Here is a 26,436-nt window from a genome sequence, read left to right as displayed (position 1 = left end):
TAGACCAATCAATGGTTTGACTTTTCACTTGTATGTCCCCATAATACTTTCTACATATCATGACTATGATTCTTACCCTCTTTTTATTATAATTTGATTTTTCTCTCCATTGATTTCAAAATTCTTTTATGCATATTCACTACTTTTATCCACTGGGAACTATTCTCACCCATGCATCATCTAATTTAATCCTTAGAACTTCATGAGTTCATCATTGGAATACTAACATGCAGTATCTAGTCCAAGGACACAAAACTATTAAGGAATAGAGCTGATATGAAGCCAGGAAGTCTTATTCTGGATTATAAGATTTTAATCATTATTATGCAACAAAAATAGAATATCCACTGAGTAGCAAAATTCCTGTTATATAGCAAGTGCTCAATAAACATCTGGTGAGTGAACCAAGGGACAAAAGATGTCTTTAGCTTCTTTTGATAGCTAAAATGTATTACTGTATTGCTATAGCTGGATATCTAGAGATATTTAATGCTGAGTCAATACTTCTTTTGGTTTTATTCTTAGACGTGTATTTTTGATGATATTCATATATTAATATGCAATTATCAAGTTTTCTCTCACTTTTAGCTTTTCCTGGAGGAAGGCCTAATTACAATTCTGCATTACTGCTGATTATTCAAGTAAATAGACTACAATGCAACAATGATGAAAGATGACTAAATTAATTTTTATTTGTTTTCTTTGCTAGTCTTTTGATCAAGCAAATATACAGATTTAAAGGCTTCTTTTATTTTATTTTATTTATTTATTTTTTATTGGTTGTTCACAGCATTACAAAGCTGTTGACATATCATATTTCATACATTAGATTGAAGTGGCAGTATCCCTGTAGTACGCTCTTTTAAGGTCTTCAGGGAATAGTCCCAGAAGGGCAATAGGTGGGTCAAATGGTGGTTCCATTCCCAGCTTTCCCAGGAATCTCCATACTGCTTTCCAAATTGGCCACACCAATTTGCAGTCCCACCAGCAATGTACAAGATTACCCTTTTCCCCACATCCTCGCCAGCACTTGTTGTTGTTTGACTTCATAATGGCTGCCAATCTTACTGGAGTGAGGTAGTATCTTAGGGTGGTTTTGATTTGCATTTCTCTGACTGCTGGAGATGGTGAGCATTTTTTCATGTACTTGTTGATTGATTGTATGTCCTCCTCTGAGAAGTGTCTGTTCAGGTCCTTGGCCCATTTGTTGATTGGGTGATTTGTTATCTTATTGTCTAATTTTTTGAGTTCTTTGTATACTCTGGATATTAGGGCTCTATCTGAAGTGTGAGGAGTAAAAATTTGATCCCAGGATGTAGGCTCCCTATTTACCTCTCTTATTGTTTCTCTTGCTGAGAAAAAACTTTTTAGTTTAAGTAAGTCCCATTTCTTGATTCTTGTTGTTAACTCTTGTGCTATGGGTGTCCTATTAAGGAATTTGGAGCCTGACCCCACAATATGTAGATCGGAGCCAACTTTTTCTTCTATCAGACGCAGAGTGTCTAATTTGATATCAAGCTCCTTGATCCATTTTGAGTTAACTTTTGTGCATGGCGAGAGAAAGGGATTCAGTTTCATTTTGTTGCATATGGATTTCCAGTTTTCCCAACACCATTTGTTGAAGATGCTATCCTTTCTCCATTGCATGCTTGTAGCCCCTTTATCAAATATAAGATAGTTGTAACTTTGTGGATTAGTCTCTGTGTCCTCTATTCTATACCATTGGTCCACCCGCCTGTTTTGGTACCAGTACCATGCTGTTTTTGTCACTATTGCTCTGTAATATAGTTTGAAATCTGGTATCGCTATACCGCCTGATTCACACTTCCTGCTTAGAATTGCTTTTGCTATTCTGGGTCTTTTATTTTTCCATATGAATTTCATGATTGCTTTATCTATTTCTACAAGAAATGCCATTGGGATTTTGATTGGCATTGCATTAAACCAATAGAGAACTTTTGGTAATATTGCCATTTTGATGATGTTAGTTCTGCCTATCCATGAACAGGGTATATTTTTCCATCTTCTAACATCTTCTTCTACTTCTCTCTTTAGGGTTCTGTAGTTTTCATTGTATAAATCTTTCACGTCTTTTGTTAGGTTGATTCCCAAGTATTTTATTTTTTTTGAGGATATTGTGAATGGAGTGTTTTTCCTCATTTCCATTTCAGAAGTTTTGTCGCTGATATACAGAAATGCCTTTGATTTGTGCGTGTTGATTTTATATCCTGCCACTTTGCTGAATTCATTTATTAGTTCTAGTAGTTTCTTTGTAGACCCTTTTGGGTCTTCTAGGTATAGAATCATGTCATCTGCAAATAGTGATAATTTAAGTTCTTCTTTTCCTATTTTTATGTCTTTAATTTCTTTCATCTGTCTAATTGCTCTGGCCAGTGTTTTGAGGACTATATTGAATAGAAGTGGTGATAGAGGGCATCCCTGTCTTGTTCCAGATTTTAGAGGGAATGCCTTCAATTTTTCTCCATTCAGAATGATGCTAGCCTGAGGCTTAGCATAGATAGCTGTCGAGGTAAGTTCCTGTTATACCTAGTTTTTCTAATGTCTTGAACATAAAGGGATGCTGTACTTTGTCAAGTGCTTTTTCTGCGTCTATCAAGATGATCATATGGTTCTTATCTTTGAGTCTATTGATGTGGTGATTAACATTTATTGATTTCCGTATATTGAACCATCCTTGCATCCCAGGGATGAATCCCACTTGATCATGGTGCACAATTTTTTTGATGTGCCTTTGTATCTGATTCGCCAGAATTTTATTGAGGATTTTTGCATCTAGTTTCATCAGAGATATTGGTCTGTAGTTTTCTTTCTTTGAGGTGTCTTTGTCTGGTTTCGGAATCAGGGTGATGTTGGCCTCATAGAATGAGTTTGGAAGAGCTCCCTCTTTTTCTATTTCCTGAAATAACTTGAAAAGTATTGGTATTAATTCTTCTTTAAAGGTTTTGTAAAACTCTGCTGTATACCCATCTGGTCCTGGGCTTTTCTTGGTTGGTAGTCTTTTGATTGCTTCTTCTATTTCATCCATTGATATTGGTCTGTTCAAATTGTGTGTATCCTCTGATGCAGTCTGGGCAAATCATATGACTTAAGAAATTTATTGATGTCTTCACTATCTTCTATTTTATTGGAATCTAGGTTTTCAAAATAATTTCTAATTGTCTTCTGTATTTCTGTAGCATCTGTTGTGATATTGCCTTTTTCATCCCGTATGTTAGTAATTTGAGTTCTCTGTCTTCTTCTCTTCGTTAGCATGGCTAAGGGTCTGTCAATCTTATTTATTTTTTCGAAGAACCAACTTTTAGTTTTGTTAATTTTTTCAAAACTTTCTTTTGTTTCAATTTCGTTGATTTTTGCTCTAATTTTAATTATTTCTTGCCTTCTGCTACATTTGCTATTGTTTTGCTCTTCCTTTTCTAGGGCTTTGAGATGAAGTGTGAGCTCATTTATTTGTTGGTTTTTCCTTTTTTTGAGGAATGACCTCCAGACAATGAATTTCCCTCTTAAAACTGCTTTCATTGTGTCCCATAGATTCAGATATGTTGTGTCTGTATTTTCATTTATCTCTAAGAGTTTTTTGATTTCCTCCTTTATGTCTTCTGTAACCCATTGATCATTCAGTAACATATTGTTCATTTTCCATGTGACGTAGGATTTTTCCTTTCTTCTTTTATCATTGATTTCCAGATTCATTCCATTATGATCAGATAAAATGCATGGTATTATCTCCACCCTTTATATTTACTGAGGGTTGCCCTATGGCATAATATATGGTCTATTTTTGAGAAGGATCCATGTGCTGCCGAGAAAAAAGTATATCCATTTGATGATGGTTGATATATTCTATATATGTCAGTTAAGTCTAGGTTATTGATTGTGGTATTGAGTTCTATAGTTTCTTTATTCAACTTTTGTTTGGAGGATCTGTCCATTGGTGAGAGGGGTGTGTTGAAGTCACCCATAATTATTGTGTTGTGGTCTATTTGATTCTTGAACTTGAGGAGAATTTGTTTTATGAACGTCGCAGCACCATTATTTGTTGCATAAATATTGATAATTGTTATGTCTTATTGGTGAATGGTTCCTTTTAACAGTATATAATGTCCTTCCTTATCCCTTTTGATTAACTTAGTCTTGAAGTCGATTTTATTCGATATGAGGATGGCCACCCCTGCTTGCTCACGAGGACCCTGTGCGTGGTATATTTTTTCCCAACCTTTCACCTTCAGCCTGTGTATGTCTTTTAATCAGATGTGTCTCCTGGAGGCAGCATATTGTTGGATTTGTTTTTTTAATCCATGTTACCAGCCTATGTTGCTTTATTGGAGAGTTTAAGCCATTAACGTTTAGAGTTACTATTGATATATGGTTTGTACTTCCTGCTATGTTTGATTATTTATCTTTTTTTTCTAATTTAGTTTGTTTCTCCATGATTAGCTTTCCCCCCATCCTCTGTCTTTACTGAGGCACTTCCCACTGATGGTTTTGGTTATTGTTTTTCATTTCTTCCTCATGTAGTGTTTTGCTCAAGATGCTTTGCAATGCTGGTTTTCTCCCTGCAAATTCTTTTAGCTTTTGTTTATCATGAAAGATTTTTATTTCGTTGTCGTACCTGAAGCTTAATTTTGCTGGATACAGAATTCTTGGTTGGCATCCATTGTCTTTCAGTGTTTGAAATACATTGTTTCAAGATCTTCTTGCTTTCAGTGTCTGTGATAAAAAATCTGCTGTTAACCTTATTGGTTTACCCCTGAATATAATCTGCCTCCTTTCTCTTGTAGCTTTTAATATTTTCTCTTTTTTTTATTTTGGATATCTTCATAACAATGTGTCTAGGCGTTGGTCTACTGTGATTTTGTGTGCTTGATATCCTGTATGCATCTACAATTTGTATATCCGTTTCCTTTTTTATTTCTGGAAAGTTTTCTGTAATTATTTCATTCAGCAGGTTACTCATTCCCTTGGATTGAATCTCTGTGCCTTCCTCTATCCTGATGACTCTTAAATTTGTTTTTTTTTTATGTTATCCCATATCTCTTGGATTGCTAGACTCTTTTCAAGATGAAATATTTTGTCTTCATTATCTGAGGTTCTGGCTTCTACTTGCTCCACTCTGTTAGTGATACTCTCATTTGAGTTTTTAATTTGGTTTATAGTTTCTTTCATTTCTATTATTATTGTTTGATTTTTAAAATAATCTCTATCTCCTGATAAAGATGCTTAACTTATCCTTTTATCTGTTTATGTAATTCATTTTCAATGTATTCTTTCACTGTTTGGATTTGCTGTCTCATATCCTCTTTAAGGTTCCATTCCATCTGTCTAAGGTATTCCTTGAGTTCCTTATATGACCATTTTTCTGATGACTCCAGGTCCTCCTGAATATTTATGCTGTCCTGCATTGTTTGTACTCCTTTTCTTCCTTGCTTTTTCATGCTGCTCATGTTACTTCTTGTTCTGTTTGACTGCTGAGTTACTGTTTACTCCTATAAATTTATTTGATGCTTGGGAGAAAAGGTATTAGAAGGGATGGGAAGAAGTCATTAAAGAGAATGAGAGCAAGCAGATAGAATTCGAGGAAGGGGGAATAAGAGAATTGAGGTGGGAGGGAAAGGGAGAGAAAAGGGGAATTGCATGTAAATGGAGAGAGACCCTCATTGTTATACAAAATTACATATAAGAGGTTGTGAGGGGAATTGGAAAATAAACAAGGAGAGAAATGAATTACAGTAGATGGGATAGAAAGAGAAGATGGGATTGGGGGAGGGGGGATAGTAGAGGATAGGAAAGGTAGCAGAATACAACAGATACTAGTATGGCATTATGTAAAAATGTGGATGTGTAACCGATGTGATTCTGCAATCTGTATTTGGGGTACAAATGGGAATTCATAATGCACTTGAAACTAATGCATGAAATATGATGTCAAGCGCTTTGTAATGTTTTGAACAACCAATAAAAAAAAAAAAAAACTAGAGTTGATGGAGCATTGATCTCCATCCAAATGAATTGTTACTACCTTCCATTAAAGTACCACACACCACAAAGCTGAAATAACTAGATTTTTTCCTTCCTTTAGCATAACATAATCTCACATATGAAAAATAAAACTGTAATAATATCATAAAAAAGAAAAGAAATGAAAAGACAAATAATAGTAACAAAAAAAATGAAAATTAAAATTAAAAAAAATAAAATAAAATAATAAAAAAATTAAAAAAAATTTACAAAACAACAAAAAAATGAAAATGAAAAAAACCCAAATTAAAAAAAAATTAATAAATGCAGTCTTAGAGTTTGATTAACTTCCCTTCCAGTAGGTGGAGCTGTGCCCACTGGGCCAAGCTTCTCCTCTCAATAGGCGGGAACCAATCACTGTGCATCAGCTCTTCCTTCCAGACTGGGCGGGTCTCCAATCCTGGGTGCCTAGGGCCTTCTCTTGTGTCTAGACACTTCCCCTCTTTTCCTCAAGCCAGGTCCTGCTCACTGGTGACACTCACCACAATATTGGCTACACGCCAGGTCTGCTGCTCCTGGGAACTCTGTTTTCATGAACGCCTGGGCACACTCTGCGTGTTTGCCATTCCCTCAGACCCTAAGTTTGTAGAGCTTGGGGCTGAGAACCCCCATCGAATTTGCTTGTCCTCTGGTAGCCACGCCCCGGTAGCTGGTGCAAGGGACCTCAGTTGTCAGCACTGGTGGGAGCGGTAGCCAGGAGTTCCATGCCGGGAGTCCCATGCCATTCCTGATTCCCTCGTTCTGGCTATTGCGCTCACGGGAGAGCTGGGATGGGGGAGGGGCCCTTAAGGTTTCCCCGCTTTATGGAAAGGGAAGGCTAGGGGATTACACACCTGTTGCCGCTGGTTTCAATGAAGTTATGTCCTCCTCCGCGTCTTGGTGCGCCATGTTGGATCTCCTTAAAGTCTTCTTTTTAAGGTGAGCCAGGGTTACAAATTTGTTTCCACACACACACAGACACACACACACACAGGGGAAGTAGGAACAATTTGGTAAATTGCCTTATCCAGAAATCTAAATTATTATTTATCTATTTCTCTCACATAGATGAGTACTTTATTTTCTGAGAGGATCTATCCTATCCAAGAATTTCAATCAGTGTAGTTATTTTCATAAATCAGATGAGATTTTGGAAATGAATATGCTGCAAAGGAAGGGAAAGTCATACTCTTCACTAGATTTTTAGCCCAATGAGGTGTTTATTTTTCTTCCTTAGAAGCTCCTTCTCTTTAATTCACATTCCAAGGATTGTTTCTCATTTGATTTGGGTTTTCTTCTTCCACAATAAACTGTAACTGAAAGTAGTTGCAGAGGGCCAATTGCAAGGAAACCCCCAGGCCAATTTACCAGTTCCAATGGATATTTTAATTTAGATTATCTTACATCCTTTTCCTTGTCTTCTTATTAGATAATTTAAGATAGTTTTCAGATCAAATGCTCTTGGGTAAGATATGTATAAAAAAGATTAATAAAACAGAACTTTTTAGGAAATATAAAGGGAAATATATTAGTTTGTAGTTTTTCTTTTCTGAAAATAGGAAAAAAATTACACATTTTTGTAGAGAGGCTTTTTTTGTGAGAGCTCCTTATACTCTTCTTTAAAATTTTTTTTAATTTGTTCTTTTTAGTGATACATGACAGTAGAATGCGATTTGAAATATTATACATATATGGAGTATAAATTCCCATTCTTGTTGTTGTATATGATATGGAGTTACACTGGTCATGTATTCATATATGAACATAGGAAAGTTATGTCTGATTTACTGTAGTCTTTTTTTGCATTCCCATCCCTGCTGTCTTCCCCAACCCCCACTGCCCAATCTGGTGAACCTCCCATCTTCCTCCCCCACTCCCCTGTCTATTGTGAATCAGCATCAGAACATCAGAGAGAAAATTTGACCTTTGTATTTTGGGATTGGCTTATTTCACTTAGCAGGATAGTCTCTAGTTGCATCCATTTACATGCAAATGCCATAATTCTATTTCTCTGTATGGCTGAGTAATACTCCATTGTGTATGTATATCACATTTTTTTTTATCCATTCATCCATTAAAGGGTTCATAGGTTCCATAGCTTAACTATTGTGAATTGAGATGTTATTAACATTAATGTGGTTCATAATATGTTGATTTTAAGTCCTTTAGGGGTAGAGTGGGATAGCTGGTTCAATTCCAAGTTTTCTGAGGAATCTCCATATTGCTTTCCAGAGTGGTTGCACCAATTTTCAGTCCCACTGGCAATGAATGAGTGAGTGTTTCCCCTTCATCCTTGACAAAATTTGTTTGTTATTTGTATTCTTTATAATTGTCATTCTAGCTTCCGTGAGATGGAACTACAGTGTAGTTTTAATTTGCATTTCTCTAATTACTAGTGATGTTGAACATATATTTGTTGACCATTTATATTTCTTCTTCTGTGAAGTGCCTGTTCAATTCCTTTGCCCATTTATTGATTGGGTTATTTGGGGGTTTTTTTGGCATTTTTTAAGTTGTTTTTATATCCTGGACATTAATGCTCTATCTGAGGTACAGGTGGCAAAGATTTTCTCCCATTCTGTAGGTGCTCTCTTCACATTCTTGATTATTTCATTTGCAGTGAAGAAGCTTATTAATACGTTTGATACCATTCCATTCATTGATTCTTGACCACAAAACATATGAGCATATCAATACATTCAGTAAAAAGACTTGATAAAATTCAACATTCTTTTAAGATAAAATAATAAATTAGATATACAAATATTGTATCTCAATACATGCCAATAATGAATTATTTAAAAAGAAATTAAGAAAGTAATCCCATTTACAATATATATGTATGTATGTGTGTGTGTGTGTGTGTGTGTGTGTGTGTATATATATATATATATCTTAGAAATAATAGCATACATATATTTATATATAAAAATAATTATATATGTGTGTATGTGTGTGTGTCTAGAAATAAATAAGGAGGAAACACTTCTACAATTAAAATTATAAAACACTGATTAAAGAAATTATAGAGGACACATAAATAGGAAGACATCTCATGTTCATGAGTTGGAATAATTAATATTGTTAAAATGTACACTTACAAAAAGTGACTTACAGATAGAATTCACTCATCAGTTGACAGGCACTTAGACTGATTCCATATACTGGTGATTATAAATAGGGCTCCAATAAAAACAATTTTTTAGGTATCTCTTTGGTATGCTGGGTTCATTTCCTTTTGACCATATACTGAGAAGTGGTCTATCTGGTTCACATGGGTAGTTCTATTTTTTAGTTCTTTTGAGGATCCTCTATTCTCTTTTCTATACTGACTATACTAGTTTACATTCCCAACATCAGTGTATAGTGTTTCCTTTTTCCACATTCTGGCCAGCATTTTTGTTTTGTTTTTGTTTTGCCCTGTTTATTTTGTTAGTGTAATCTGAATTTGAAGTGAAACTATTCTCTGCTTCAGTTGGTGGATGTAATCTATGTAAACGGAAGGTGATTGCACTGAGTCTATAGATTGCTTTTGGTAATACGGCCCTTTTAACAATATCAGTTCTCCAAATTCATGAATATGAGAGGTCTTTTTATTTTTTCTATTTGGGAGAGGTCTTTTATATTTCAGAGTATTTAAAGTCTTTGGTTTTTTTTATCATTTTATAATTGTTGTTGCAGAGATCTTTTACCTTCTTTGTTAGGTTTATTCCTAGATATTTTTAAAAGACTGTTGTTAATGGAATTTTTTTTCCTGATTTCTTTTTCAGAGTTTGTTTCTCTTGAATGGAAAAGCTACTAATCTTTCTTTTCTTGTGATGCTTTTCTATTCAAGAGAAACAAACTCCAGTTATTTTGATTCCCTCAGTGCTCTAGATTAGACATATCAGAAGATGATCCCTTACTAAGTGCCTCCACAGACTCATGAGTCAGATGCTCATTTCACTCTTTATTTCTCCATTGGAAAAATTACAGTCTAACAGGATCTTTCTCTGCCCTCTACTGTGCTAATCTGGAGTAAGGGTAATAGGGTAAAGTAAAATATACGTTTTACCTTTTGAATACTTCTATTCTCAATTCTGTGCTTTCCCAGTATTATGCTGCAACCTCTCATTTGGATTCTGGAGTTCTCATAAAGGAATAGTTGTCCAAAGATATTTCCTAAATCAATGTTTCTTTGGGGACACAAGAGCTAGAACCTAGTATTCTACCATCTTGCTGATGTCACTTAAAATTTTTTAAAAATTAGTTTCTTCTTTTTTGTCTGTGAACTTTGATGGAGTTTGTTAATATTAAAAGTATTATTAAAACAGCCAATTTTTACATTTTTAATTTCTTTTATATTTTCAATTTATTTGAATTAAACTTTTCTGTTCTTTTCTATTTGATTGCTTCTGCTTTTTTGTTTAATTTTGAAAATGCTTTTTTTATTTTTCAAAGTAAAATATTTTAAAGTAAGCTTGGTGCAGTAGCCCACACCTGTAATTTCAAAAGCTTGGGAGGTTGAGGCAGGAGAATTGCGAGTTCAAAGTCAGCCTCAGCAATAGCGAAATGCTAATAAGCAACTCAGTGAGATCTTGTCTCTAAATAACATACAAAAAATAGGGTGGGATATGTGGCTTGGTGGTCGAATGCCTCTGATTTCAATCCCTGGCACCAGAAAAAAAAATAGAGGCATGATTCACTCACTCTAAAAAAGATGCAGAAATCCAAGAAAATAAATCAAATCTATCTGTCTGTCTATATCACTGTGAATATACATCTTATAAAGGATTTGCTGCATCCCACAAATTTTGATTGTTTAATATTGAACATAATTTAGTTAAAAATATTACTATGATAAAACAACACAGACAGTATAAGACCTTTGAAATTTGTAGAGACTTGCTTTATGGACCAGCATATAATCATTTTTGAGAAGTGTAGTAGAATGTGCATTTGAAATGAATTTATATTGTTTAGTTTTATAAATGTCAAGTGTTCTATAATTAAATGTGGATAGACTCTAAAGTCATATTTTCAAATTGTCTCTTTTTATTGAAAAAAATTTTTATTTAGTGGCATTGGTCTGTTAAATTTCTCACCAGGATTCTAGATTATGCCATTTTTAAATCTTGTCAAATTTTGGTGATATGTCTTAAATACCTATTATTATGGATATTTACTTTTAAGTATTTTTATAGGTTGTTAGTTAAATTATTCTTTTTTTGAAGTTAAGGAAAATTTTTTCTTTTTAGATAGACATGACAGTAGAGTGTATTTTGACATATTATATATATATATATATATATATATATATATATATATATAATACGATTTTTTAAATTAGGATCCCATTTTTGCAGTTATACATTATGTGGAGATTCATTGGTCATGCATTTATATATGAACATAAGAAAGTTTTGTCCTACTCATTCTATTGTCTTTCTTATTCCCATCTCTTTACCGTACCTTCATTCCCTTTTGTCTAATTCAATGAACTTCTGTTCTACCCCCACACACATGTATGTGTTAGTACCGACATATCAGAGAGAACATTCAGCCTTTGTTTTTTGGGGAAATTGACTTATTTCACTTAGCACAATAGTATATAGTTCCATCCATGTATCGATAAATATTATAAAGTAATTCTTTTTATGGCTGAGTAATATTAATTTATGGCATCTAGTTTGGCATAGCTTTGATATTGTGAATTGAGATGCTATAAACATTGATGTGTATGCTGATTTTAAGTTCTTTGGGTATATACTGAGGAGTGGATAAGAATATCAAATAGTGGTTCTACTCCATGTTTTCTGGGGATTCTTCATACTGCTTTCCATAGTGGTTGCACCAATATGCAGTCCCACCAGCAGTGTATGAATATGCCTTTTCTTCTACCTCCTTGCCAACACTTACTATTGTTCTTATTATTGATAATTGCCACTCTGACTGGAGTGAGATGGAATCTCAGTGTAGTTGTGATTTGAATTTCTCTAATTGCTAGAGATGTTGAACATTTTTCCATATATTTGTTGGCTGTTTGTATTCTTCTTCTGTGAAGTGTCTGTTCAGTTCCTTTACACATTTATTGATCAGGTTATTTGGTTTTGTGTGTGTGTTATGTGTGTTAAGTTTTTTGAGTTCTTTGTATATCCCAGAGATTAATGCTATGAGGTGCGAATATTTTCTTTCATTCTGTAGGCTCTCTCTTCACATTTTTGATTGTTTCCTTTGCTGTAGAGGAGCTTTTTTTTTTTTAGTTTGATACCATCCCGTTTATTGATTCTTGAGTAAATCTTCCTTAAAACAGGAAACATCCTTGCTCATTTTTAGTAATATTTCTTAAAATTTATCTCTCTGGTATATTTCTTATTGATAGTGTTGTGCTGCTATGACTTTTCATTTTTTTCAATCTTTTTGTGCATGTAATGTATAGTTTATATTATAAGCAACATATCCACAATAAAACATTTGCCTTTTACTTAAAACTATTTTATTATAAGTATTTAGGATGGATCACATGATGTTTTGAAATATTTATACATAGTTGAGCATATTAACATATCCATCATATCACATAGTTTCTCACTCTCATATGTCTTTGTGTTGTAAGAGTATCTAAAATCTACCCCTAGAAAATTTCCAGTATGCTGTACAATATTGACTGTCATCATAATGATGTACATTGCATATCTGGACCTACTTAACTACACTTCTGTAACTTTATACCTTTTAACTTATTTCCCCCATTTTCTCTCTCAGCCTGAGACTTATGATAACCACCTCTCTACTAATTATTTTTATATATTTGCCTTTTTTTTCCCAAAAAGATTGCACATAAAAGCGATATCATATAAGTGGTTTTCTTTCTGAGTCTGGTTTATTGTACTTAGCATAGTGCTCCAGGTTTATCCATTTTGTATTAATTATAATGTTTAACCAATTTAAATTTAATATATTTAGTGCTATATTTGGGTTTAAAATTTATATCCTGTATTTTGTTGAATTTTTTATGTGTTTTAGATTGTTCTTTGCTTTCTTTCGCTGCCTTTCATTTACATGGAAGGGAAATTCATGATAATGTTAGCTTACTTTCATGTAGATATTTCTGGATTGTTATAACCTGATACTTCACTGAAATATTTCAGAAAATATGAGGAAAGTGTTGTTTATACACTTACACATACAGAGAATATTCCTCACAGAAATGGTGGAAAACTTCAACTTATTTATAGAAAACCAAAGATCAGATGCTTATTCTTTGCCTCAGTGAGCACAAAGATAATACCTCATTCATTTATTCTCTTGCTTATTTAATAGCACATAGTATAGTAATTTTTTGATGAATAACTCATTAAATGGATGAATAAATGAACTGGCTGCAGTTATGGTATATTTGAAAGAGCAATATTTTGGAGTCAAAAGTCTTTAAGGTTTTTTTTTTGTGATGTTTTAAAACATGTAATAAAGAGAATACTAAACATTTCTGGGTTTCAGTTTATTCATCATTGGTTCCTGACAAGTATTTAATAATATAAATTGTGTCAAATTATTTTAAAAGGGTACATTTCTGGACACGTCTGCTGTATTGTTATAGATACTATATGCAACAGCAATTTTAAGATATGGTATTTGTTAGAACTTATTTATACTGTTCCAATATTAAAAATAAAGTAAAAACCTTCTGTTTTGAATATTAAAATGTAATTGTAAATATTTATTTTTTAAATTTTTTAATTTGTTTTAATTAGTTATACATGACAATAGAATGCATTTATACACTTTGATACATCATACATAGATGGGATATAATTTCTCATATTTCTGAGTGTGCATGTTGCAGAATCATGTTGATCATGTAGTCAAATATGTACATAAAGTGATAATGACTATTTCTTTCGACTATCTTTTCTATCCCCACATCCCCTCCACTCCCATTACATCACTTCTCTCTACGTAATCTGATTTAATGCTATTCTTCTCTAGTGCGCCCAACTTATTGTGAATTAGCATCTGCATATTAGAGAAAACATTTGGCCTTTGGTTTTGTGGGATTTTCTTATTTCACTTAGCATGATATTCTCCAACTTCATCCACTTACTAGCAAATGCCATAATTTCACTCTTTTTTGAAGCTGAGTAATATTCCATTGAGTATAAATACCACATTTTCTTTATACACTCATCTATTGAGGGACACTGAGGATGGTTCCATAGTTTAGCTATTGTGAATTGAGCTACTATAAACATAGAATAGCTGCATTATTGTAGTATCCTGATTTTAAGTCCTTTCAATATAAACCGAGGAGTGGGATCCCTGGGTCAAATTGTGGTTCCAGTCCAAATTTTCTGAGAAATCTCCATACTGCTTTCCATAGTGGTTGTACCAATTTGCAGTCCTACAAGGAATGTATGAGTGTACCTTTTGTCCCACATCCTCGCTAACATTTATTGTTACCTGTATGCTTTATGATTGCCATTCTGACAGGAGTGAGGTGAAATCTTAGAGTAGTTTTGACTTGCATTTTTGTAATTGCTAGAGGTATTGAACACTTTTTCATATATTTTGTTGATCAATTAAATTTCTTCTTGCGTGAAGTGCCTGTTCAGTACCTTTGCCCATACATTGATTGTGTTATTTGTTTTTGGATGTTAAGTATTTTGAGTTGTTTATATATCCTAGAGATTAATGCTTTATCAGAGATACAAGTGGTAAAGATATTCTCCCAATTTGTAGACTCTCTCCTCACATTATTGTTTCCTTTGCTAAGAAGAAGCTTTTTAATTTGAAGCCATTCCATTTATTGATTCTTTATTTTACTTCTTGTGCCTTAGCAGTCTTTTAAGGAATTCAGATCCTAGGCTGACGTGAAGATTTGGGCCTATTTTTTCTTCTATTAGGCACAGGGTCTCTATTCTAGTGCCTACGTCTTTGATCCACGTTGAGTTGATTTTTGTGCAGGGTGAGAGATAGTGGTTTAATTTCATTTTGTTACATATGGATTTTCAGTTTTGCCAGCACCATTTCTTGAGTAGGCTACCTTTTCTTCAGTGAATGTTTTTGACACCTTTGTCAAGTATGACATAACCGCATTTACATGAGTTTTTCTCTGTGTCCTCTATTCTGTACCATTGGTCTACAAGTCTATTTTGGTGCCAATACCATGCTATTTTTGTTACTATAGTTCTGTAGTATAGTTTAAGGGTCTGGTATTGTGATGCCTCCTGCTTCACTTTTCTTGCCAAGTATTGTTTTAGCTGTTCTGGGTCACTTATTTTTCAAAAACATTTTATGATTGCTTTTTTATTTCTATGAAGAATGTCATTGGGATTTTAGTAGTAATTGCATTAAATCTGTATAATGCTTTTGGTAATATGGCCAATTTGGAATATGGCCAATTTTGACAATATAGCCTCTCCAAGAGCATGAGAGATCTTTTTATCTTCTGAGATTTTCTTCAATTTCTTTCTTTAGTATTCTGTAGTTTTCATCTTAGAGGTCTTTCACTTCTTTTGTTAGATTGACTCCCAGGTATTTTTTTTGAGGCTATTGTGAATGGAGTAGTTTTCCTAATTTCTCTTTCATCATTGCTGATGTGTAGGAATGTGTTTGCTTTATGGGTGTTGATTTTATATTGTGCTACTTTGCTGAATTCATGTATTAGTTCTAGAAGTTTTCTGGTTGATTTTTTGGGGGGTTTTCTAGATATAAAATCATGTCATCAACAAATAGTGATAGTTTGAGCTCTTCTTCATGTATTTGTATTCCTTTAATTTCTTTCTTTTGTCTAATTGCTTTGGCTAGAGTTTCAAGGATGATGTTGAATGAAAGTGATGAAAGAGGACATCCTTATCTTGTTCCAGTTTTCAGAAGGAATGCTTTCAATTTTTCTCCATGTAGAATGTTGCTGGCCTTGGATTTAGTATACAGAGATTTTACAATGTTGAGGTATGTTCCTACTATCCCTAGTTTTTCTAGTTTTTTGAACATGAAGGTGTGCTCTATTTTGTCAAATGATTTTTTGGCGTATATTGAGATGATAATGATTCTTGTTTTTAAGTCTATTAATATGATTAATTACACTTATTGATTTCTGCAGTTTAACCAACCCTGTATCCCTGGGATGAACCCCACTTGATCGTGCTGTATTATCTTTTTAATATTTTTTTGTATGGTTTGTGCCAGAATTTGAGAATTTTTGCCTCTATGTTCATCAGGGATATTGGTCTGAAGTTTTCTTTTCTTGATGTGTCTTTCTGTGGTTTTGGTATTAGAGTGATATTAGCCCCATAGCATGTGTTTGGAAATACTTTTTTATTTCATGGAATACTTTGAGATGTATGGTGTTAATTCTTCTTTGAATGTCTTGTAGAACTCGGTTGATAAACTATCTGGTCCTGGGCTTTGCTTTCTATTTCATTACTTGAAATTGATATGTTTAAATAGTGTATGCCCTCCTTATTCAGTTTGGTTAGGTCATATGTTTCTAGAAATTTGTCAATATCTTTAATATTTTCTATTTTATTGGAGTATAAATTTCAAAATAGTTTCTAATTATCTTCTGTATTTGAGATATATCCATTGTTTTATATTTTTCTTCATCTCATAATTTAGTAGTTTGAGTTTTCCCTCTTTTTCTCTTCATTAGCATGGCTATTGATTTATCAATTTTATTTAGTTTTTCAAAGAACCAAATTTTACTGTCAATTTTTTCGTCAATTTTTTTCAATTGTTTCTTTTGTTTTATCTTTGATTTTAATGTCATTGGTTTCAGCTCTCATATAAATATTTCTTGTCTTTTACTGCTTTTGGTGTTGATTTGTTCTTCTTTTTGTAGGGCCTTAAGAGTATTGTTAGGTCATTTATTTGTTGACTTTTTATTCTTTTAATGAATACACTCAATGCAATAAACTTTCCTTTTTGTACTGCCTTTATATTGTCTCAGAGATTTTGATATGTTGTATTAGTGTTCTCATTTATCTCTAAGATTTTTTTGTTTCAATTTTATTTCTTTTACTATCCATTCATCATCCAATAGTGTATTATCTAGTCTCCTTTTTTAACAATAGCTTGTATTTTTTATTTTATCATTGATTTCTTATTTCATTTCATGTGGTCTGATAAAATCTAGGATATAATCTCTGTTTTTCTGTATTTACTAAGAGTTGCTTTGTGGCATAAGATATGGTCTGTTTTAGAGAAGGAGCCATATTCTCCTGAGAAAAAAAGTATATTTGCTCATTGATGGATGAAATATTCTATATATATTTATTAAGTCTAAATTATTGAGTATATTATTTAGTTCTATAATTTTCTTATCTAGTTTTTGTTTGAAAGATCCATCTAGTAGTGAGAGAAGTGTGTCAAAGTATTATTGTATTGTGGTCTATTTGAAATTGAGAAGGGTTTGTTTGATGTACATAGATGCTCCATTGTTTGAGGCATAAATATTTATGATTTTTATGTCCTGCTTATATATACTTCCCTTAAGAAATATGAAATGTTCTTCTTTGTCTCTTCTGATTAACTTTGTTTGAGGTCTACTTTATCTGAAATGAGAATGAAAACCTTTGCTTGTTTATGCAATCCATATGAGTGATAAGGTTTTTTTTTTTTTTTTCCATCCTTTCTTTTTCAACCTGTAGAAGTCTGCCCATAATCTGAGTCTCTTGAAGACAGCATATTGTTGGGTCTTGCTTTTAATCCAATCTGTCAATCTGTGTTTTTTGATTGATGAGTTTAGGCCATTAACATTCAAAGTTATTATTGAGATATGATTTGTATTCCCTGTCATTTTGATTTATTTCTGGTTTTTTGATTTGTCTTAGTTTCTCATTTTGTTGAATGTCCCTTTAGTGTAGATCCTCCCTTTTCTGGTTTTTACTTTTTATTCACTTCATCCTCATGAAATATTTTGTTGAGAATGCTTCATAGTGTAGGCTTTCTAGTTTTGAATTCTTTTATTTTTTGTTTATCATAGAATGTTTTAATTTCATTATCTGAAACTTAATTTTGCTGGATATAAAAATTCATTTTCTTTTAGAGCTTGAAATACATTATTCTAGGACCTCCTAACTTTCAGGGTTAAGAAATAAGTTGAGATCCGAGTTGGTTTCCCACTATATGATTTGATTTTTTTTCTCTCAAAGCCTTTAAGATTTCATCTTCATTCTCTGTGTTAGTCATTCTCATTATAATGTGTTTTGGTGTGACTCTGATGTAATTTTGTACATTTGGTGTCCTGTAAATTTCTTGTATTTGATTTTCCATTCCATTCTTTAGTTTTGGGAAATTTTCTGCTATTATATAATTGAAAAGATTGTGCATCTCTTTGGTTTGTATCTTTGCTCCTTCATCTATTCCAATAACTCTTAAATTCGGTATTTTCATGTTATCCCATAATTCTTGGGTGTTCTGTTCATGGTTTCTTAACGTCTTCTCCACATGTTCAACTCTACTTTCGAAATTATATATTTTGTCTTCATTGTTTGAGGTTCTGTCTTCCAAGTGGTCTACTCTGTTGGTGATGCTTTTTATTGAATTTATAATTTGATTTTTTTATTCCTTCATTTCGAGGATTTCTGATATTTTTTTCATGATCTCTAACTCTTTATTAAAGTGTTATTTCACTTCCTATATTTTTTCTTTGATTTCACTCCTAATACTATTCTTTACTTCACATATCAATTTAACTATGTACAATCTGAACTCCTTGTTGGTCATTTCTTCTACTGTGTTATCAGTGGCTTCTGTTGATGAAGCATTTTGATTTTTGGGGAGCTCTTTATTCCCTTGTTTTTTTTTTTTCATGTTGTTAGTGTGTTTTCCCATCTAGAAGTATGGATCTAAGCCAGCATAAATTCTACCCTGTAGACATATAGTGTCCCTGAAGGTTTCTAGCACCTCGCCTTTAATGGTAAGACCAATATCAATAGCACCCAGTGTAAACAAGCCTTAAGCCTAACAGCTCCCACTAAGACATCTACTGCTTTCTTGCATTAAGCCAAAATAGTGAGTTCAATATCTAGCTATAGTACAAAGAGAAAATTTGTTAAAATGGTTTACAATTTCAAATGGTGGATGAGAGAACAGAGGTAGGGTAGCATGCAATATTCTTTTGGGAGGGAGAGAGAAGCTAGATGTAAAAATTCATGGGAAGAGTGGAAGAGGAGCCAACAGAGATTGGCTGTTGGTTGGAGAAAAGTTGGAAAGAAAATCCAAGAAAATAGGCAAGAGAGAGGAAGTGCAGAAAGAGAAAAAAATCAATAAAAGTGCAAAACACCATTCATATATCATTGTCTTCCACATACTGATGCATAAAAAACATCCTGTTCCAAATATGGTACAGAGATTAGTGAATAGAAAAATTTCTGATGTTTCTGATGTCTCTTGGGATCACCAAACCCAGATCAGCCCTCATAAACCCAGTCTCTATCCCACCCATCTGGGCTTCAGATACCTCAGGATAGGCCACACTGCAGTCCCAAGATCTCAATGCTGCTCCTACTTGCAGAGAGACCACCAGGGATACACTCATGCAAAGGAGCAACCCTGAGATGCAGCAGCAAGACAAGGGCCACCAGCCCTATCAATAGGAAGACTCCAAGCTCCTCCATACCTGCAGGCACCTCCACACTGGACCTGCAGGTCCCAGCTAGAGTCCCTAGATAAAGGCTTTGTGGTGCTAAACTTGCTGGCACCCAGGCCCCAGGCCCTGGTTGGTGTCCCCAGATGGGTCCAACCATGTGCAACCAAACCTGGAATCTCCCCCAGAGAAGTCTTTTAGGCTGTAGTAGTAGCAGTAGTGGTGGTGGTTTTTGGCAGCAGGCAGCGGTGGCTACAGCACTAGCAGCTACAACTATAGCTGTGGGGGAGGCTTCATCAAGAGGTCTCTGGGGTTTCAGCAACAGTGTCAGCTTCAGTTGCATCAGGGGCAATGATGTCTTCTGTGCAAGCAGACCCAGAAAGAGACCTCCAGGTGACTTCAGGCTGGCAGCAGTGGAATTAGAGACAGCAGCAAAGGTGGCAGTGGTGCAGGTGGCAGTTGATTGACAGGAGACTTCCAGTTCCACGCAGCGTCTGTAGTAACCAAGGCTGTGCCCAGAGAAGAGACCTCCGGACTGGGCAGGGGTGTCTAGGGCAGCCAATATTTAATTTTTAGATCATGGACTTTTAGAGGGAAAAATATTACCTTTTCTACTTGTTTATTTCAGGATAGTAATTTTATTAAACATTGTAACTTATAATGTACTTTTAATTTATACATCTCTTTATTATTTATATCAGCTCTGTCTAGTGGTCAGCATTATATTGCCTGAATTCAAAACACCACTATGACTTTTACTTCATTACTTGCTGTACAGTTTTGAACAAATTATTTATTTATCTATGCCTTGTATGTAAATTGGGAATAGCAACAGAGATTTCTGTAATCTGTAACCCACTAATGCCTAAGAATGGGGCTGATTACTTTTTAACCACAGAATTAATTATCTTTTTAACAACAGACTTATCAAAATAATTAAGGATTTAATAGCCTAGTACACTAGTGTTTAGGACAGTATATTACAGAAATTCTCAGAAAATGTTGTTTTTGTACTAAATTTAATGTTGATAGTAACTGCAAAATGATTAAAACTAATTGTGTTTAATATAAGTATAAAACGTTCATACTTCAATTAATCTGATTCTCACTTTGAGGAAACATAAGTGACAAAGGAAGGTCATCCAGTGAGTGACAAAACTAAAACCAACCCAAATCTTCTGACTCCACATGTATAGTCATTGTGTAGTAAATAGTATGCCTTTGACAACAGAAGGTTTAGTAAATTTTTTGGGGTGGAATTAGTTGAAAGAATCAATTTAATTGAGGAATCTCCCTTGGAATTCTGAATACAATTAAAGTAGATAAAATAAGATGATAGTCTTTGGTTCTAATTTGCTCATGTTTATACTTTGATATCAAGGCAAGTTTTCAATATGTGTATACTTAGCTGGACCTAACTGTTCTGATCCTGCAGAGTGCAATAAATAAATAATAAGAAGAGATAAAATAACCTAAAGTTAATTGGTGTGGTTTTGAAGGGTTATGTTATTATCTTGGATCACTGTCTGATCAGCCCTAGAATCATGCAGTTAAAGAAGGTTACTCCTGAAAGAACCTTAGAGGTTATATAATTCAATATCCTCTTCATTTTGCAAATGAGACCCTGAGAAGGTGAATAACTTACTTATTATCACATAGTAAACCTGTTGAATTGGAACTCAGGTTTTCTGATTTCCAGACTTGTTCTCTATCTGTTGTTGTCCAATTGATGCTCATAACAACATAAACTTCTATTAAAGTTGTCTTAATTTTTTTTTTAACCAGGTAACCTTGGCAGGGTGGAGCAGGTCTCCGAGTTCGAGTATGATCTGTTCATTAGGCCAGATACCTGTAATCCGCGCTTCCGAGTCTGGTTCAACTTTACTGTTGAAAATGTGAAAGAATCACAGGTGAGAGAAGTAGTGGAAAATTTCAATGTGTTTTTGGTAAGAAGAATATACTTTTGTTTGTTTTAGGAATATCAAAATACTAAGTCAATATTAGACTATGTTCTTGGATATCTTTAGCAATGATAGTGCCCCCCCCACCCCAGGAGATAAAGAGAAATAGGGAAGGTATGCTGACTTTTGTTATCTGATGTTTTTAAAAATAATACAAATATTTTAAGTGTTATTATTGATTAAACCATTAACATATGCTAGGATTCCTTAAGGGACATTATAAAGAAACATGGGAAGTGACTTGCTATTATTTTTATAGACAATGCTATTGTTTATTATTTCTTCTTTGTAAACACCTATGAAAGGCATTTCTCATAGGCCTTAGGTTCAGAAAAAGCTGTTCTTTTCCTGTACAACAGCAAGATTATATTTTTTAGACAATATGACTCTTGTAACTGATGCCATTTTCCTCTTGCTTTGACTTCTAGGAAACTCAGAACATATTTTATAGCCCCTCTCTTAGTGATAATGGAAAATATTTTTGTTGTGTTTCTGTGTACTAACTTTTTAAAAATTCTGAATGTATTAATCTGCCAGTAACCCTGATTTCTTCAGCTTGTTTCTAGTGGTGTATGTTTTTATAACCCATTTAAAATCTTGTTTTACATGAGAATATGAATGAAAAATGTAGAGATAAACACATGCGATTTGAATAAAAAATTAGTAAAAACCTAATGCTAAGGAGCTGGGGTTATACCTCAGTGGTAGAGCACTTGCCTAGCACATGTGAGGCACTGGGTTCGATCATCAGCACCAATAAAAATAAATAAATGAAATAAAGTTATTGTCTCCATCTACAACTAATTTTTTTGAAAAATGTAATCCTAAGAATCAGTTCTCATTTTGTTATATTGAGATAATCAATCATGAAAAATACAAACGTTGCACATATGGTGATTTTATGTTTCTTTTAAGTAGATGAAATCATAGCTTTATAAACCAACATTTACCTTCTTAGTTCAGGTTGTCTTTGTAGTGTGTTTGGGAGAAATTCATGAATTTGTTTAATTTCCTCTCATGTAAATCCATCCTGCTTGCCATTCACCTGGTTGGCTGCTTCTCTCCATTTCTCTCAGCTGTAACTTGAATTGGGTATCAAGCATTGTCAGTGTCAGAATTTATAAACTCTGAGTCTTCCTGGACACAATTATGTTATTGGCATATTGGCTTCAGCAAAAGATGGGTATAGCCATTTCAATGTACTACTAATTATTGTAATTCTCTACAACACCACTGCCACAGGAATTTAGAATATGCAATGTTACTGAAGTTTAGGGGCTAATTGGAAGGAATCAAACATCAGAGAGATCCTTGTATATTGTTTGCCATGTATGACTTATCAAAGAATTTTAGGATCAATGGTAGAAATAAAGAGTTAAATTCTATATAGAGACCCCCTCAAGGACAAATTTAGTTCCTAGGTGTGCTTCTTAGTTTTACTTAGTCTCCAATGACAAAGTTTCTTTTTCTATTTTTCACAATTAAAAATAAATCATATTTCTCCTCTCTCCTGACCTTAAGAAAACCCACATTTTACCTATATGAGTTTGCCTGACCCTAGGATGTCCTTCAGTTTCAACAAAATAATCAATAATCTTCAAAGTGTATTTCTGAAAGTCCATGCTGCTGTGTTTAGGCTATAACTTATAATAGGAGGTGTTAGCCACATGTATTAGATTGAGTCTTCACATTTCAAAATTGGGCCTTATAAAAACCTCTTGTTATCATGAGGTAAAAATGTGCTTTCTCAATCTACCATTGGTTTTCCTGCTTAATGTCAGTAACTTATAGTTGTCAGATACACACATCTCTGAAAATAAAAACGTAACTCTGGAGTATAGTTAATTCATGTGAATGAAGGACAACATTTTCTTAGAGTCAGTATAATCTGCCAAGATTTCTAAATTTGTAAAAGAGATTTCTGTTTTCTTCTTTTTTGCACAGCCTATGTACATTGTTCAGCTGGCCTACTGCATCCAGGGAACCCACTAATGCCTAAGAATGGGGCTGATTACTTTTTAACAACAGAATTATCTAACATCATTATGCCCTTTACTAAATAGAAACTTAGCTGAAGCTCTGAAATTATACTATTTCTTTAACTTTGAGTCACATTCATTAGTTTTTCTTTAACTGTAATCTCTATAAAGATTGTTTTTCTACAGCTTATTCTTGTAAGGAGGGGAGTAGAGGATGCAGTGATTAGGGAGTTGAGAGAAATGTGTTCCTTTAGTTATAACACCTGAGATAGTTTTTTAGACAAATTACTCATGCATTTAAAATTTTCTTATTTACTCTTATAATGAGCTTATAGGGATATTATTTTTATTGTTTATAATGTCATAGTCATAGTGTTGTAACTTGCACATTACCTGTTAAAACTATACAGCCTTTATGGCAATCTTGCCTATCAATTAAATAGCAAGAGACATGAATGTGTTCCAAGGGTTATTCTAATAAGGGAGTTGAGTATGTTTTCTGGATGCATATTTTTAAAGTCTTTGAAAATAATATCTTCTCTGTTTTTCTGGGTTCTATGTACATACCCAGTGCTATCCTACCGTGTTAACCATTAGAAATCATAAACATGTTCATCTGGTTTCCAGGATCCTGATGCTTTATCAGACTCTTTCTATGGGCCACTGCTTCATTAACTGTAATCATATTATATAGTTATGAAAATCTGTCTCAAGAAGGCATAAGATCTACTGAATAGATACAATATATATGCCTAGCTCACAGGATATTTGTTTTCATGGTGTCTACATGAAAGAGAATGGTTTTACTATTAACTTTGACTTGTGAGGTCTGGTTTTATAATGTCTCTTCCTATAATCTTTTTCATCTCTCTTCAATTTCCTTTAAAATGAGAGCTGCATGAATGTAATCTAGTCAAGAACATTATTTAGGGCATGGTAGTGGCAGAGAAAAAAATATTAGTCATCACAGGCTGACTTGATTAAATGAATGTTAAAAATTGAAGCATGAAGTACATTGTATACACAGATCTAGCTTTGGGATTAATTTCTTTGATGTTTTTAAGAAGCAATAAAAGCTTGGAACCTGTGGTACTCTATCTCAGGACCAATGTATTAATCCCTCCAAAATAGTTGCTAAATAGTGTATTTGTAAGAGTCAATGAACGTCTGGAAACCTTTATGAAATAGTCATTTTCTCTCTGAAAAAAATAATTTTAAATATTCTTATGTGGAACTTTATTACTGATGCAGTAGAACATTTGTGTGATGTGAAAGCAAATCTTTGAAATTTATAATACTTATGATAAAATTTTAACCAATAAGAGGAAATAAAGTGGTATACATGGACTGTTTAAACTCTGTTTTCTTGATAGTATTTTTATCTATTTGCATTTAATTTCCATTTAAAAAGTAGCCAATGCTCAGTGTAGTGATTTGGAAAATATAATTATTAGAAGCAGAGAAAAAGAACACACACCCATGATCTTACTGGCTAGAAGGAAATACTATTAATTTTTACCACATTTATTTCTAGGCTTATTTACTTTGTTTTATTTTTGGAGAATAATCAAAATTAAACTATACAAACACATATATGTGTAGTTAAACTTTAATTAATTATATATAATATAGTTTAATTATATATGTATATGAATATGTGTGTATATACACACATAATGTCTTGCTTCTAAAGAAACTTAACATATCACAGCAATTTTCTATCATTAAAAACTTGATAATGTATATGTAATGTGTCAAAATACATACTACTGTCAATATAACTCAATAGAACAAATAAAAAATACTAAAAAACTTGATAAACTTGGCTCTCCAATAGCTATTTATTATTGGTCTACTTTCATACTCTTGGGTGTAAAGATTATTTTCTATTAAATGATGTTATGAATAATATAGTAGTGACCATCTTTATTCAGGTGATATTACCAAAATTTGTTTTCCTCCTTTAGTAGAAATTCCTAAGAGGGGAACTGATGGTCAAGGATATGTATATTTTGGAGACCTTTATGCATATTTCTAAATTGCTGCCCAAAAGTTAATACCACCTTTTTTTCTCCTGGATATAGCAGTGAATGAGATGACTTTTCCTGAATATTTTGCTGTGAATTGTTTAAGAACTTAGATGTTCACACATCCAGAGAAAATCGTTTCTTTTTTCTCACTTTGAAACCTCACAGATAAATGGGTTATGATGCCGTGTCTCAGACCTCTATTCAAAAAAAAAACAATTAATTGCATTCTAGCAATAACATGAGATAGCAAAACAGATCCACTTTATTTTCACTTTTTTCTCAACTCATCGATCATGTTTTATCTGAGTATGTCAAGAGAATGTCCTATGAGGTATGAAAAACAGAATAATGAAGCATACATATCCTGTTCCAGGTGTGGTGGCATGCACCTGAAGTTATAGCTACCTGAGAGAGAGGCTGAGGGTGGAGAATTGCTTCATCCTAGCAGTTCAGTGCTTCCTGGGAAATTTAGTGAGACTTTTTCTTTAAAAAGGCATTTCCTGGATTTCTATTAGCTATAATACAGTTTAAACACACACACACACACACACAATACACGCACACACACTCACACATTTTATGTATGTGTGTTTAAATTTTTTCCTTTTCCTCTTACTTATCCTTTTTTCCTCTTTCATTCAAAGTCTATTACTAATTATCCTAATCATTACCAGGCAAAATGTAATGAACTCTATTAGACCAAGGTGTGTTGTAAGCAACTCTGCAACTTACAATCTTTGTGACATTGGGAAAATCTTCAATCTATTTATCTAGCAATATTATAAATTTCTACATTACTGAATGATGTTAATAGTAGTAATTAATAGGATTGACATAAGAATTTTAAGTAACAATGCATATGAAACACCTAATTTAGTGCTTAG

General features: G+C 33.3%; 1 protein-coding gene across 1 annotated transcript in view; it reads left to right on the top strand.

Moving 5' to 3' along the window:
* Agbl4 (AGBL carboxypeptidase 4) overlaps nt 1-26,436 on the top strand; it is a 1,188,963-nt gene that overhangs the window by 98,033 nt on the left and 1,064,494 nt on the right. Inside the window, exon 3 of the mRNA XM_077791547.1 lies at nt 21,368-21,492. Coding sequence (XP_077647673.1) covers nt 21,368-21,492 — 125 coding nt within the window. The remainder of the gene's footprint in view (nt 1-21,367; nt 21,493-26,436) is intronic.

Source organism: Urocitellus parryii, chromosome 11, assembly GCF_045843805.1.
Source record: "Urocitellus parryii isolate mUroPar1 chromosome 11, mUroPar1.hap1, whole genome shotgun sequence".
Classification (NCBI taxonomy): domain Eukaryota; kingdom Metazoa; phylum Chordata; class Mammalia; order Rodentia; family Sciuridae; genus Urocitellus; species Urocitellus parryii.
Note: the sequence above shows the minus strand (reverse complement) of the source record. Positions and strands in the feature narration are given on the sequence as shown.